Source organism: Coregonus clupeaformis, chromosome 16 (assembly GCF_020615455.1).
Source record: "Coregonus clupeaformis isolate EN_2021a chromosome 16, ASM2061545v1, whole genome shotgun sequence".
Lineage (NCBI taxonomy): Eukaryota > Metazoa > Chordata > Actinopteri > Salmoniformes > Salmonidae > Coregonus > Coregonus clupeaformis.
This window is the reverse complement of record NC_059207.1, coordinates 46576805-46589978: the sequence shown is the minus strand read 5'-3', so window position 1 is coordinate 46589978 and position 13174 is coordinate 46576805. Positions and strand designations below refer to the sequence as shown.

The window sequence follows — 13174 nt, the reverse complement described above, 5'->3', positions numbered from 1 at the left end:
CCGAAGCCACTCCTGCATTGTCTTGGCTGTGTGCTTATAGTCGTTGTCCTGTTAGAAGGTGAACCTTCGCCCCAGTCTGAGGTCCTGAGCAGGTTTTCATCAAGGATCTCTCTGTACTTAGCTCCGTTAATCTTTGCCTCGATCCTGACTAGTCTCCCAGTCCCTGCCGCTGAAAAACATCCGCACAGCATGATGCTGCCACCACCATGCTTCACCGTAGGGATGGTGCCAGTTTTCCTCCAGACATGACGCTTGGCATTCAGGCCAAAGAGTTCAATCTTGGTTTCATCAGACCAGAGAATCTTGTTTCTCATCGTCTGAGTCCTTTAGGTGTCTTTTGGCAAACTCCTTTTGGCTTCCATCTGGCCACTCTACCATAAAGGCCTGATTGGTGGAGTGCTGCAGAGATGGTTGTCCTTCTGGAAGGTTCTGCCATCTCAACAGAGGAACTGTGGAGCGACCATTGGGTTCTTGGTCACCTCCCTGACCAAGGCCCTTCTCCCCCGATTGCTCAGTTTGGCCGGGCGGCCAGCTCTAGGAAGAGTCTTGGTGGTTCCAAACTTCCTTTTTAAGAATGATGGAGGCCACAATTCCTTCGACCTCATGGCTTGGTTTTTGCTGTGACATGCACTGTCAACTGTGGGACCTTCATATAGACTGTTGTGTGCCTTTCCAAATCATGTCCAATCAATTGAATTTACCACAGATGGACTCCAATCAAGTTGTAGAAACATCTCAAGGATGATCAATGGAAACAGGATGCACCTGAGCTCAATTTTGAGTCTCATAGCAAAGTGTCTGAATACTTATGTAAATAAGGTATTTCTGTTTTTTACTTGTAATAAATTTGCTTACATTTCAAAAAAACTGTTTTCGCTTTGTCATTATTGGGTATTGTGTGTAGATTGCTGAGGATTTGTATTTATTTAATCAATTTTAGAATAAGGCTGTAGCGTAACAAAATGTTGAAAAAGTCAAGGGGTCTAAATACTTTCCGAAGGCAAAGTGTGGAAGTGTAGACTTACCATCTTGCCTCTGCACATGCTTCCCTTAGCTGCCCCCTCTCTCATAGAAACGCTCCTCGCCTATCTCAGTGTGAGAGTCTTGATTTTGTAGTTTAAGTGACACTTTAGGTCAAGATGAACAGCCTGTGTTGCATAGCTTTTTGCCTCTCTCAAAGTTTAAGTTTTTGTACAGTATAAGTATCAACAACTTGGTATTCATAATGCAGTGGGTTCATTTTCTCCAAGTGTAAAACGGTAAGAGACTAGCAAGTCACACCGGTTGTATTAAAACGATCCATATTCATCTTAACGCTCTACTGATTGTCCTATTCCCTGTGAGACGTGTATGGGTATCGCCTCACTCCTCGTCCAGACAAACAGAATGTATGAGTAGAATTCATCTATTCAGCGTTTTCAGAGTTCCGTGCTCTACATTGTAATGAGGCTCCCATGATGATGAATGCAAGGCAGAGAGGCCTGTCTGTTTCTCAGAAATTCACTGCTCCGCCTTAACTCGATTTTAAATTGCATAAAGTACAAAATCACCTCTTGCTTGAATGTTTTGGTTTTGAGGTACTCCTTGTCTGGATTTGTTTCTGTAACTCACAGAGGAGTAAAACTAAGCAGTCAGTGATGACTTGGAGGAGGGTGGAACATTTGTACTTGATGTGCTTCTTCTAGAATTAATAAATTATTGTAAGCAAACTCTTGTTTTGAGTGTGGACTGGCAGCATTATTGTCAGCAGTACATGATTGCCATTGTTGATTCACAGTGAATGTATATATACTGAACAAAAATATAAACACAACATGTAAAGTGTTGGTCCCATGTTTCATGAGCTGAAATAAAAGATCCCAGGAATTTTCTGTAGGTACAAAAAGCTTATTTCTCTAAAACTTTTTGCACTCATTTGGTTACATCCCTTTTAGTGAGCATTTCTCCTTTGCCAAGATAATCCATCTACCTGACAGCTGTGGCATATCAAGAAGCTGATTTAAACAGCATTATCATTACACATGTGCACCTTGTGCTGGGGACAATAGAAGGCCACTCTAAAATGTGCAGTTTTGTCACACAACACAATGCCACAGGTGTCTCAAGTTTTGAGGGAGCGTGCAACTGGCATGCTGACTGCAGGAATGTGCACCAGAGCTGTTGCCAGAGAATTGAATGTTAATTTCTCTACCATAAGCCACCTCCAACATCTTTTTAGAGAATTTGGCAGTATGTCCAACCGGCCTCACAACCGCAGACCACGTGTAACTACGCCAGCCCAGGACATCCACATCCGTCTTCTTCACCTGCGGGATCGTCTGAGACCAGTCACCCGGACAGCTCAATTAATTGATTTAAATTGACTGATTTCCTTATGTGAACTGTAACTGTAAATGATTGCATGTTGCGTTTATATTTTTGTTCAGTATAGCATTAAATCTTACTGGTCAGTTAGACCTACACCTGTTGTTCTAATTTCAGACACAGGTGTTCAAATGGGAATAAGATTCATGTGGGTGTTTTGTGACGGACATGGAGTGTGATGGGGTTGTTGTGTGTTGTCAGGGCTGGACCTGGAGGAGGGGAAGGAAGGAGGGTCATGGCTGGGGATCAACAAGAGGGGCAAGCTGGCCGCACTAACCAATTACCTGGAGGGAAGGCCCAATTCAGACGCACAAGGAAGAGGTGAGGACCAACTTGGACGAGAATATATCCACTGAGCAGCCCGATATGTACATTTTTAAGAGGCAGTGTGTTAATATTAATATAGTGTTAATATTTCATTCCTCAAAGCTTTGTTCCTGGAAAGCCGCAGCTAACATGGAACTGGAATGGTCGAATGGATGGACATGAACCGCTTTTTGAAGGATTCATTCACTAGCAATAGCACCACAATAAGTGAATAGTAGTGTCAGTCAGCCTCCCTCCCCTCATCTGTGCACGCTACAGTAGCTCTTCACTGTCGTTCTGTATCACAGCTGTCCACTGCAGATGCTCAGCCCCACGAGGGAAACACCTTTTTGTGTAATAGCAGTTTTCTAATTTGTTTATTTTCTTCAAGGCCACATTTCAGGCGTTTTCCTGACACTTAAGTGCTGTAGTGCAGGTCCCCTCCTCTCGGGTAGCAGCCTGTCCTCCTAACCGCTAACTCGGTGCTACATTATGTAGCACTATCTCAGATGTCACTCAGTCCAAGACCTATGCTACATATCTTACCTCAAAGATCCTCCACGTAACTGCGTAACATTTTGCTAAATGTATTTTTATTTAACCTTTATTTAACCAGGTTAGTCTTGTTTTCAAAATAGACCTGGACCAATAAGCAGTGTTGTGTAGATCATATTGGATAGTGTAACTAAATGTGTGTGTTGTTACAAAACCAACTAGCCAGCCAACGGATAAATCTACTCTTGCTATGTCTAGGGGTCCTGGGCCTGCCTAACTGGTCTGTAACCTCTCTGAAAGTGTGCATTTAGCGTGAAAGTAAGAATAACGTTGGTTATATGTGTTGTAGGGTTCCTGGTGTCCAATTTCCTGACAGATCAGAGCCAGGACAGCTACTCCTATCTGAAGAGGGTGTCATCTGAGGGACATCTCTACAATGGCTTCAACCTCCTCACTGCTGAGTTCAAGTGAGTCAAGGGTTTGGGCAGACTGATCAGAAGAGGTGATCAGGAGAGGCGATCTGGGCTTGATGGAGCTCTGAGCAAAACTAAAGACCATGGGATGGGTTGATTAATATTTTTGGTGAGGTTTGGCCTTACCAGTCAATACCCACCTCCGGCATTGTTTTTATTTTATTAGGTGTGCTTGCTGAAAGCAAAGCACAACTTTAGAAACTGTTCATAGTTATTATTATTCTGCTGGAACCTCTAGCACCAAAACCGTAAAACTACCAACTCCAAAACAACTTTTAAACGTGAAGACTACCACTGGTCAGTGTGCTTGAAAACAACTTTATGATACTACTAATACCTTTCACACTACAACCATTTTTGTATAAAGGGGTCGATTTGACATTGGGGATAAGTGTCTGTTACCATGTGTTCTCTCTGTTCCCGTCTCTTGTTGGACTGGCTGATGATGAATCTGGGATGATAGTATCTTATCTCCAGGGTCCATCAGACTGAATAAAAGGCATGAGCTACAGCCACCTGTTCTCTCTCTCTCTCTCTCTCTCTCTCTCTCTCCACAAAAGAAACAATGAGCTGAAGAAACTGTCATTAGAATTCTGAGAACACCTGTTCATTTTTTTTCTTTACCAGTCTGGCTTGTGAGGGCAAGTCAAAAGCTCTGAGATTCTTTGGCAAAGGGAACCCAGACAATGTTTAATGTAGGGAACTTTTTCCCATCTCTTTCTGTTTTCTCTCACTCTCTGCAGCAGACAGGAGTGATTTAATTTGATGGCCTTGCGGTGTAGACTAGAGAGCAAAAATCAAAGTGGGTCCCTCTGAAACTAAGACAGCTGTCATGAAAGGGGCTTTATAGACATGCCATCGGCATGGCAACAGGGTTGTAGGTCTCATTTTGGAAGTAGGGGGTTAAGGAACAACTTTTCCCACTTCCTGCTGGGGAAGCAGGGTTTTCCCTGTGGAACAAGGGGTCCTGATCCATATATCCTGCTAACATGGCCTAGGGCAGGAACGGCACAGTGTGTGACCAGATCTCTCGTTTAATCTCCCTCCACCTCTTGTTTCCAGGTATTGTTCTTTCTCCCCACATATACGTTTCTCTCCCCTCTCTCTACATTGTGTGTATAATAGCAGGTAGAGATCTCAGCAGGTTGTGTTCTGTTGTGTGTTAACAGCAGAGCCATTCAGGAATGCAAATGACCTCATTAATACCAGGAGTTATGTACGTGTTGTATGGCTCCTGCTGCTGTCACCCCGGTGGCAAGAGACTTAACGAACGGAGACCTTGCTGCCACCAGAAATGTACACACACACACATACCATGAGATGTCAGCCGAGAGAGAGCAACAAGTAATATGTGTTTCTTTGATGTATGCTCTGGCCTGGCCAATCATGCGGTTCTGAACACTCCATCCCTCTCTGTCTGCCTGGCCCCATGGGGCGTCCTGTCAACTCACAACAAGATGTATGGATGCTGACAGATAGGACGCTACGGTACGCAACGCCATAATAAAAACAGACATGGGATGGCAGCTGCTGTGACCGTAATGTATTTGTTTGTAGACCTTTTTTAATAAACAGACTCATTATAGAGCTATTAGTTTGCCCCCTCTGCACAGTGAAACAACAGTGATGTTGTTGTTTAGAGACAACCCAGAGGAAATACTGTCTGTCTGCGGCTGCTCTGTTTCCGAATCGTTAATTACGTCTTGTCACGTGGATACAGAGGAGGCCCTATATTGCAATTAGTGGATTTCTCATCCATCCTTAACCAACATGATGATTTATGATATGATGGTGATGTGGGACAAGATGCGTGGAGGCCATTTTAAACATCCTCTGTATTCCTTCCTGTTGTATAATGTACAGTCGTGGTCAAAAGGTTTGAGAATGACACAAATATTAATTTTCACAAAGTCTGCTGCCTCAATTTTAATGATGGCAATTTGCATATACTCCAGAATGTCAGTGATTCTCTCGTTAATACGGGTGAGAGTGTTGACGAGGACAAGGCTGGAGATCACTCTGTCATGCTGATTGAGTTAGAATAACAGACTGGAAGCTTTAAAAGGAGGGTGGTGCTTGAAATCATTTTTCTTCCTCTGTTAACCATGGTTACCTGCAAGGAAACACGTGCCGTCATCATTGCTTTGCACAAAAAGGGCTTCACAGGCAAGGATATTGCTGCTAGTAAGATTGCACCTAAATCAACCATTTATCGGATCATCAAGAACTTCAAGGAGAGAGGTTCAATTGTTGTGAAGAAGGCTTCAGGGCGCCCAAGAAAGTCCAGCAAGCGCCAGGACCGTCTCCTAAAGTTGATTCAGCTGCGGGATAGGGGCACCACCAGTGCAGAGCTTGCTCAGGAATGGCAGCAGGCAGGTGTGAGTGCATCTGCGCACACAGTGAAGAGAATACTTTTGGAGGATGGCCTGGTGTCAAGAAGGGCAGCGAGGACACCCCTTCTCTCCAGGAAAGAAAATCAGGGACAGACTGATATTCTGCAAAAGGTACAGGGATTGGATTGCTGAGGACTGGGGTAAAGTCATTTTCTCTGATGAATCCCTTTTCCGATTGTTTGGGGCATCCGGAAAAAAGCTTGTCCGGAGAAGACAAGGTAAGGTGAGCGCTACCTTCAGTCTTGTGTCATGCCAACAGTAAAGCATCCTGAGACCATTCATGTGTGGGGTTACTTCTCAGCCAAGATAGTGGGCTCACTCACAATTTTGCCTAAGAACACAGCCATGAATAAAGAATGGTACCAACACATCCTCTGAGAGCAACTTCTCCCAACCATCCAAGAACAGTTTGGTGATGAACAATTCCTTTTCCAGCGTGATGGAGCACCTTGCCATAAGGCAAAAGTGATAACTAAGTAGTTTGGGGAACAAAACATCAACATTTTGGGTCCATGGCCAGGAAACTCCCCAGACCTTAATCCCATTTGAGAACTTGTGGTCGATCCTCAAGAGGCGGGTGGACAAACAAAACCCCACAAATTCTGACAAACTCCAAGCATTGATTATGCAAGAATGGGCCATCAGTCAGGATGTGGCCCAGAAGTTAACTGTCAGCATGCCAGGGTGGATTGCAGATGTCTTGAAAAAGAAGGGTCAACACTGCAAATATTGACTTTTTGCATAAACTTAATGTAATTGTCAATAAAAGCCTTTGACACTTATGGAATGCTTGTAATTATACTTCAGTATACCATAGTAACATCTGACAAAAATATCTAAAAACACTGAAGCAGCAAACTTTGAAGACCAATACTTGTGTCATTCTCAACTTTTGATCACGACTGTACAGGTAACTGCCAAAATAAAGGAAACACTTGAGCAAATGGGGGATACAAACAGAGACGTAGTGGTAAAACAAATCGGTGAGGAAATTCTGATCTTGTATTAAAATGCCCATTTATTTTGGCTACCGTGGCTAGAAGAAAAGATCTCAGTGACTTTGAAAGAGGGGTCTCAACGAAGCATAGGGGGTTTAAAGTGTGTGTGTGTGTGTCAGTCACCAGATCTCAACCCAAAGGAATACTTATGGGAGATTATGGAGTGGCACATGAGACAACGTTTTCCAACACCATCAACAAAACACCATATTATTGAATATCTTGTGGAAGAATGGTGTTATATCCTTCCAATAGAGTTCCAGACACTTGTAGAATCTATGCCAAGGCACATTGAAGCTGTTCTGGCGGCTCGTGGTGGCCTAATGCCCTATTAAGACACTTTATGTTGGTGTTTACTTTATTTTGTCAGTTACCTGTATATTAGGGCTGTGACGGTCATGGACTTTTGAATTACTGTAATTGGCCAGCCAAATGACCGCGGTCTCTAACATTTACATTTTAGTCATTTAGCAGACGCTCTTATCCAGAGCGACTTACAGTTAGTGAGTGCATACATTTTTCATACTGGCCCCCCGTGGGAAACGAACCCACAACCCTGGCGTTGCAAGCACCATGCTCTACCAACTGAGCTACAAGGGACTAACCGTTCGAATAGCACATTATTTTAGTAATGTTTTTGAATATTTTCTCCTTTCCTCCGCTCTTGACTGCATGTAGAACGGGCGTCCCCTTTCAAGTCAATGATGGCATAATGGATGAACTGGTGGCCATTGCGAGCAAAGCAGGAAATGTACCCATCGATATGGGTTGTGACTAGAGGGAGTAAAGCTATGACCGAATGCAGAGCTGCAAACTCTCACGCATTGACCGTGAGACACATGCATTTGACACTCTTCTCACACTCTCACGGCACACCTCTTATATCTCACGCATTGGAAAGTACTGCTTTTATTTTTGTAATTAGTACACAATACCAGGCAGCCATTGCGAGTGTACCCATGAATTTACCAGTCAAATTGCCAGGGTTAGAGTTTCCAAGACCATTCTATTCATTGTTTGATACACCTTGCTTGTTTCAGCACGCTGTAAGACTCCATGGCATCGCAGAAAGGACTCAACCACACAAATGCCCGGCCATCCCGTTTTCAGTCAGATTTTTGTCCCCCCCAAAAAAAAACAGTTGTGATGGTTATTTAATTTTCATGACTATCTTCACCCATAACCGTCAATTATACGGTAATTGTGCCATTCCTACTGTATATGCTTATCGTCATGGGGATGCAGTAATAATTTGTGTGTCATCCAACTGAATAGAACTCTTAATTTCTCGACTTCAAGTATGGCATGATTTATATTATGTCTTCCCTTAATTACGTTGCTTGTTAAACCAGTATTGCTTTCATTAATATCATTAATAATCCATAGCTCTGTCGATGGGTTTGAATCCTTTCAGTCCAGTTGACGAATTTGCATGCATGGAGCCTTGCCTTGGTCGGAACTAATGATGTACACGGAGTGTACAAAACAATAGGAATACCTGCTCTTTCCATGACATCGACTGACCAGGTGAATCCAGGTGAAAGCTATGATCCCTTATTGATGTCATTTGTTAAATCCTCTTCAATCAGTGAAGATGAAGGGGAGGAGACAGGTTAAAGAAGGATTGTAAAGCCTTGAGACAATTGAGACATGTATTGTGTATGTGTGCCGTTCAAAGGGTGAATGGGCAAGAATGAATATTTAAGTGCCTTTGAACGAGGTATGGTAGTAGGTGCCAGGTGCACCGGTTTGAGTGTGTCAAGAACTGTAACGCTGCTGGGTTTTTCACGCTCAACAGTTTCCAGTGTGTATCAAGAATGATCCACCACCCAACGGACATCCAGCCAACTTGACACAACTGTGGGAAGCATTGGAGTCAACATGGGCCAGCATCCCTCTGGAACGCCTTTCACACCTTGTAGAGTCCATGCCCCAACGAATTTAGGCTGTTCTGAAGGCAAAAGGGGGTGCAACTCAATATTAGGAAGCTGTTCCTAATGTTTTGTACACTCAGTGTCTATTTCAAATCCATCATCTCTCAATTTTAATCTCAAATGCCCTCAATTTAATGTTGTTAGCAATGGCAGCCAAGCAGCACTCCGAGCCATCATCTTACTGTTCCAGTGCTTCTTTCGACTTTGATCTAATCTTGTGTTCACACAGTTGAAGTCGGAAGTTTACATACACTTAGGTTGGAGTCATTAAAACTCGTTTTTCAACCACTCCACAAATGTCTTGTTCACAAACTATAGTTTTGGCAAGTCGGTTAGGACATCTACTTTGTGCATGACACAAGTAATATTTCCAACAATTGTTTACAGACAGATTATTTCACTTATAATTCACTGTATAACAATTCTAGTGGGTCAGAAGTTTACATACACTAAGTTGACTGTGCCTTTTAAACAGCTTGGAAAATTCCAGTAAAGGATGTCAGGGCTTTAGAAGCTTCTGATAGGCTAATTGACATCATTTGAGTCAATTGGAGGTGTACCTGTGGATGTATTTCAAGGCCTACCTTCAAACTCAGTGCCTCTTTGCTTGACATCATGGGAAAATCAAAAGAAATCAGCCAAGACCTCAGTAAAAAATTGTAGACCTCCACAAGTCTCGTTCATCCTTGGGAGCAATTTCCAAACGCCTGAAGGTACCACATTCATCTGTACAAACAATAGTACGCAAGTATAAACACCATGGGACCACGCAGCCGTCATACCGCTCAGGAAGGAGACGAGTTCTGTCTCCTAGAGATGAACGTACTTTGGTGCGAAAAGTGCAAATCAATTCCAGAACAACAGCAAAGGACCTTGTGAAGATGCTGGAGGAAACCGGTACAAAAGTATCTATATCCACAGTAAAACGAGTCCTATATCAACATAACCTGAAAGGCCGCTCAGCAAGGAAGAAGCCACTGCTCCAAAACCACCATAAAAAAAGCCAGACTACGGTTTGCAACTGCACATGGGGACAAAGATTGTACTTTTTTGAGAAATGTCCTCTGGTCTGATGAAACAAAAATAGAACTGTTTGGCCATAATGACCATCGTTATGTTTGGAGGAAAAAGGGGGATATTGCAAGCCGAAGAACACCATCCCAACCGTGAAGCACGGGGGTGGCAGCATCATGCTGTGGGGGTGCTTTGTTGCAGGAAGGACTGGTGCACTTCACAAAATAGATGGCACATGAGGAAGGAAAAGTATGTGGATATATTGAAGCAACATCTCAAGACATCAGTGGACAATGACCCCAAGCATGCTTCCAAATTTGTGGCAAAATGGCTTAAGGACAACAAAGTCAAGGTATTGGAGTGGCCATCACAAAGCTCTGACCTCAATCCTATAGAACATTTGTGGGCAGAACTGAAAAAGCGTGTGCGAGCAAGGAGGCCTACAAACCTGACTCAGTTACACCAGCTCTGTCAGGAGGAATGGGCCAAAATTCACCCAACTTATTGTGGGAAGCTTGTGGAAGGCTACCCGAAACGTTTGACCCAAGTTAAACAATCTAAAGGTAATGCTACCAAATACTAATTGAGTGTATGTAAACTTCTGACCCACTGGGAATGTGATGAAAGAAATAAAAGCTGAAATAAATCATTTTCTCTACTATTATCACTGACATTTCACATTCTTAAAATAAAGTGGTGATCCTAACTGACCTAAGACAGGGAATTTTTACTAGGATTAAATGTGAGGAATTGTGAAAAACGGAGTTTAAATGTATTTGGCTAAGGTGTATGTAAACTTCTGACTTCAACTGTATTTATTCATTCAAGTCTGTGTGGTGGTAAAATATTATCCCTTTAATCAGGAGCAAAGATGCCCTCAGACTGTCAACTGTCATCTCATAACATCCAGCCTCACTGCCTTCTTAATACCCAGCAGAACCTATCATATGTTTAAAGTATACATTCTCAAACACTTTTTAGAAAGTGGGTTGTTAGCGTGGTCTGAAACTGTGGTGTAGCTTTTGGCAGGCTTTTGTTTTTCCTTTTTAAAAAGGAAAACAGCAGTAGATCGGAGCAGCATTCCTCATCTGGTTTCCGTGGTGCATGGTCTATTTCATTTTGATGAGTAACAGTAATGCATATTCTCTTTGTCTCCCCCAAAGCCAGTATCCTTAACCCAGGTAAAACAACAACAAAAAACAATTTTGTAAGCAGTTGTAGCAATAGGCCTATAGTCCCTGGGCTGATCTCTCCATCTAGAGCATTGAATGGCACTTCAGTGCCCATGAGGAAAGCCAGATATCTTACAAAATAAATAATAGTTAATTTTGTGATCATATTTGGAAATTGACAGTATTCAAAGAAATCTGCTCTGCATCCCTTCACCTTTCACCTTCTACTGTCTAACTTACCAAGATGTTGTAATTGAATTCTGAGAATGTTGACTTTATACTTGCTATTTGAGTTGACCTGAGACATTCCATTACGTTTTAAAGACCCCCGCCCTTTCCGCTCAGCTGAAATTGACTGGCTTTTCTTTGTTCACAGAGGAACTATAGGACATGATGTTCAGATGTTGTTATGGGTGGTCTTGCTGTTGGGATTAGAGTTGCTGTTTTTCTCAGTCAGTAGTTTAGCCTTGTTGCTCAACTTGGGCCTCTAGCTGATCGTGAAATGCATAAAACTACATCAGAGAAATTGTTGTATACCCACTTGGACTCGCAAAGATACCACCCACCCCCAACCCCACTGATGGTTCTCAATGTTCATCAGTCCAATATCATCAAACATCAGGAAGCTCGGCACAGCAGCAAGGAGCAAAATAAGGCACTACTTAAAAGCTTCAGAATAATGGACTGCATTTCATTCAAAAACATCTACTATCCTGCTGCATAGTGATTATAATTCTGCCAGCTAGAGCTTCAAAGTGCTGTTTCTAAAGCATCACAGAACTTTATCTTCCTGTTTGGTAGTTTACGCTGTCCACCTCCTGTGGTTCCTCATCTCAGGCCAAATCTCCCTGCAGCACAACTGACCAGGTTTTGATATTCTCGTCAGAGCGGGTGGGTATCAGAAATACCTCTTTCCCCTCTGAGTCTGCGATATCCACCTGCTGCCTCCGGAGTCAATTTGATGCCTGCCACAGACTGCAAAAGTAGCCATTGTGCTTTAGGGTGAGACTATTGAGCTTAGGCCTCAATCTGTAGAAACAGTATATCACAGAGTGTGTTTGTCTGGGTTGGGATTGAGAGTAATCTACACAGTGAAGCTGCAAATGTTGTACCCATGGAAGGAAGCTACAAGGCATTGACATGCACAAAAGCAAAAAGATGGTGGTTTTCTGTCATTACCGTAGTTATCAGCAGTTACATTACAGAAAGTTGTTTCATTCTTGTTTGGCTTTAATCAGCGAGAGACATTGATATTCTTTGGTTTGTTTTGAAGATGGTGTAATGTTAACAGAATTACTTTCATTTTGTCATTTTCCCAAAGTGTTTTTACTAGCACACTGGCCTACTTAAATTCCTCTGCCCAAGGACATTTACACCAAATGAGAAACAGTAACACAAACAGAGAGATACCCTTTGTCTATTATTTTCCCAGCTTAGTTGCTTACTGTGGCATAAACAAATGCACAAGCTCGGACAGCAGACAGGCAAATTAGCTTGTAATTAATTGGAAGGGATAAACATTTAGCTTACAGCGGAACCCCTTATGTCAGACATTTGATTCTGTCAGTCCCTCTGTCCGCAGCTATTTGCAGATGTTATTATCAAACGAGTCTCAATCTCACGCCGGGAGAGTAATCTTCTCTTTGTTCATACACTACATGACAAAGTATGTGGACACCTGCTCATCGAACATCTCATTCCATGGGCATTAATATGGAGTTGGTCCCACCTTTGCTGCTATAACAGCCTCCACTCTCCCGGTAAGGCTTTCCACTAGATGTTGGAGCATTGCTGCGGGGACTTGCTTCCATTCAGCCACGAGCATTAGTGAGGTCGGGCACTGATGTTGGGCGATTAGGCCTGGCTCGCAGTCGGCGTTCTAATTCATCCCAAAGGTGTTCGATGAGGTTGAGGTCAGGGCTCTGTGAAGGCCAGTCAAGTTCTTCCACACTGATCTCGACAAACCATTTCTGTATGGACCTCGCTTTGTGCACGGGGGCATTGTCATGCTGAAACAGGAAAGGA

At 43.0% G+C, this 13174-nt stretch overlaps 1 protein-coding gene across 7 annotated transcripts in view; it reads left to right on the top strand.

Moving 5' to 3' along the window:
* LOC121585011 (transport and Golgi organization protein 2 homolog) overlaps window positions 1-13174 on the top strand; it is a 51050-nt gene that overhangs the window by 23565 nt on the left and 14311 nt on the right. For all 7 annotated transcript variants that reach the window (XM_041901315.1, XM_041901318.1, XM_041901317.1 and 4 more), the window contains exons 4-5: window positions 2566-2685; window positions 3515-3632. In XM_041901315.1, coding sequence (XP_041757249.1) covers window positions 2566-2685; window positions 3515-3632 — 238 coding nt within the window. The remainder of the gene's footprint in view (window positions 1-2565; window positions 2686-3514; window positions 3633-13174) is intronic.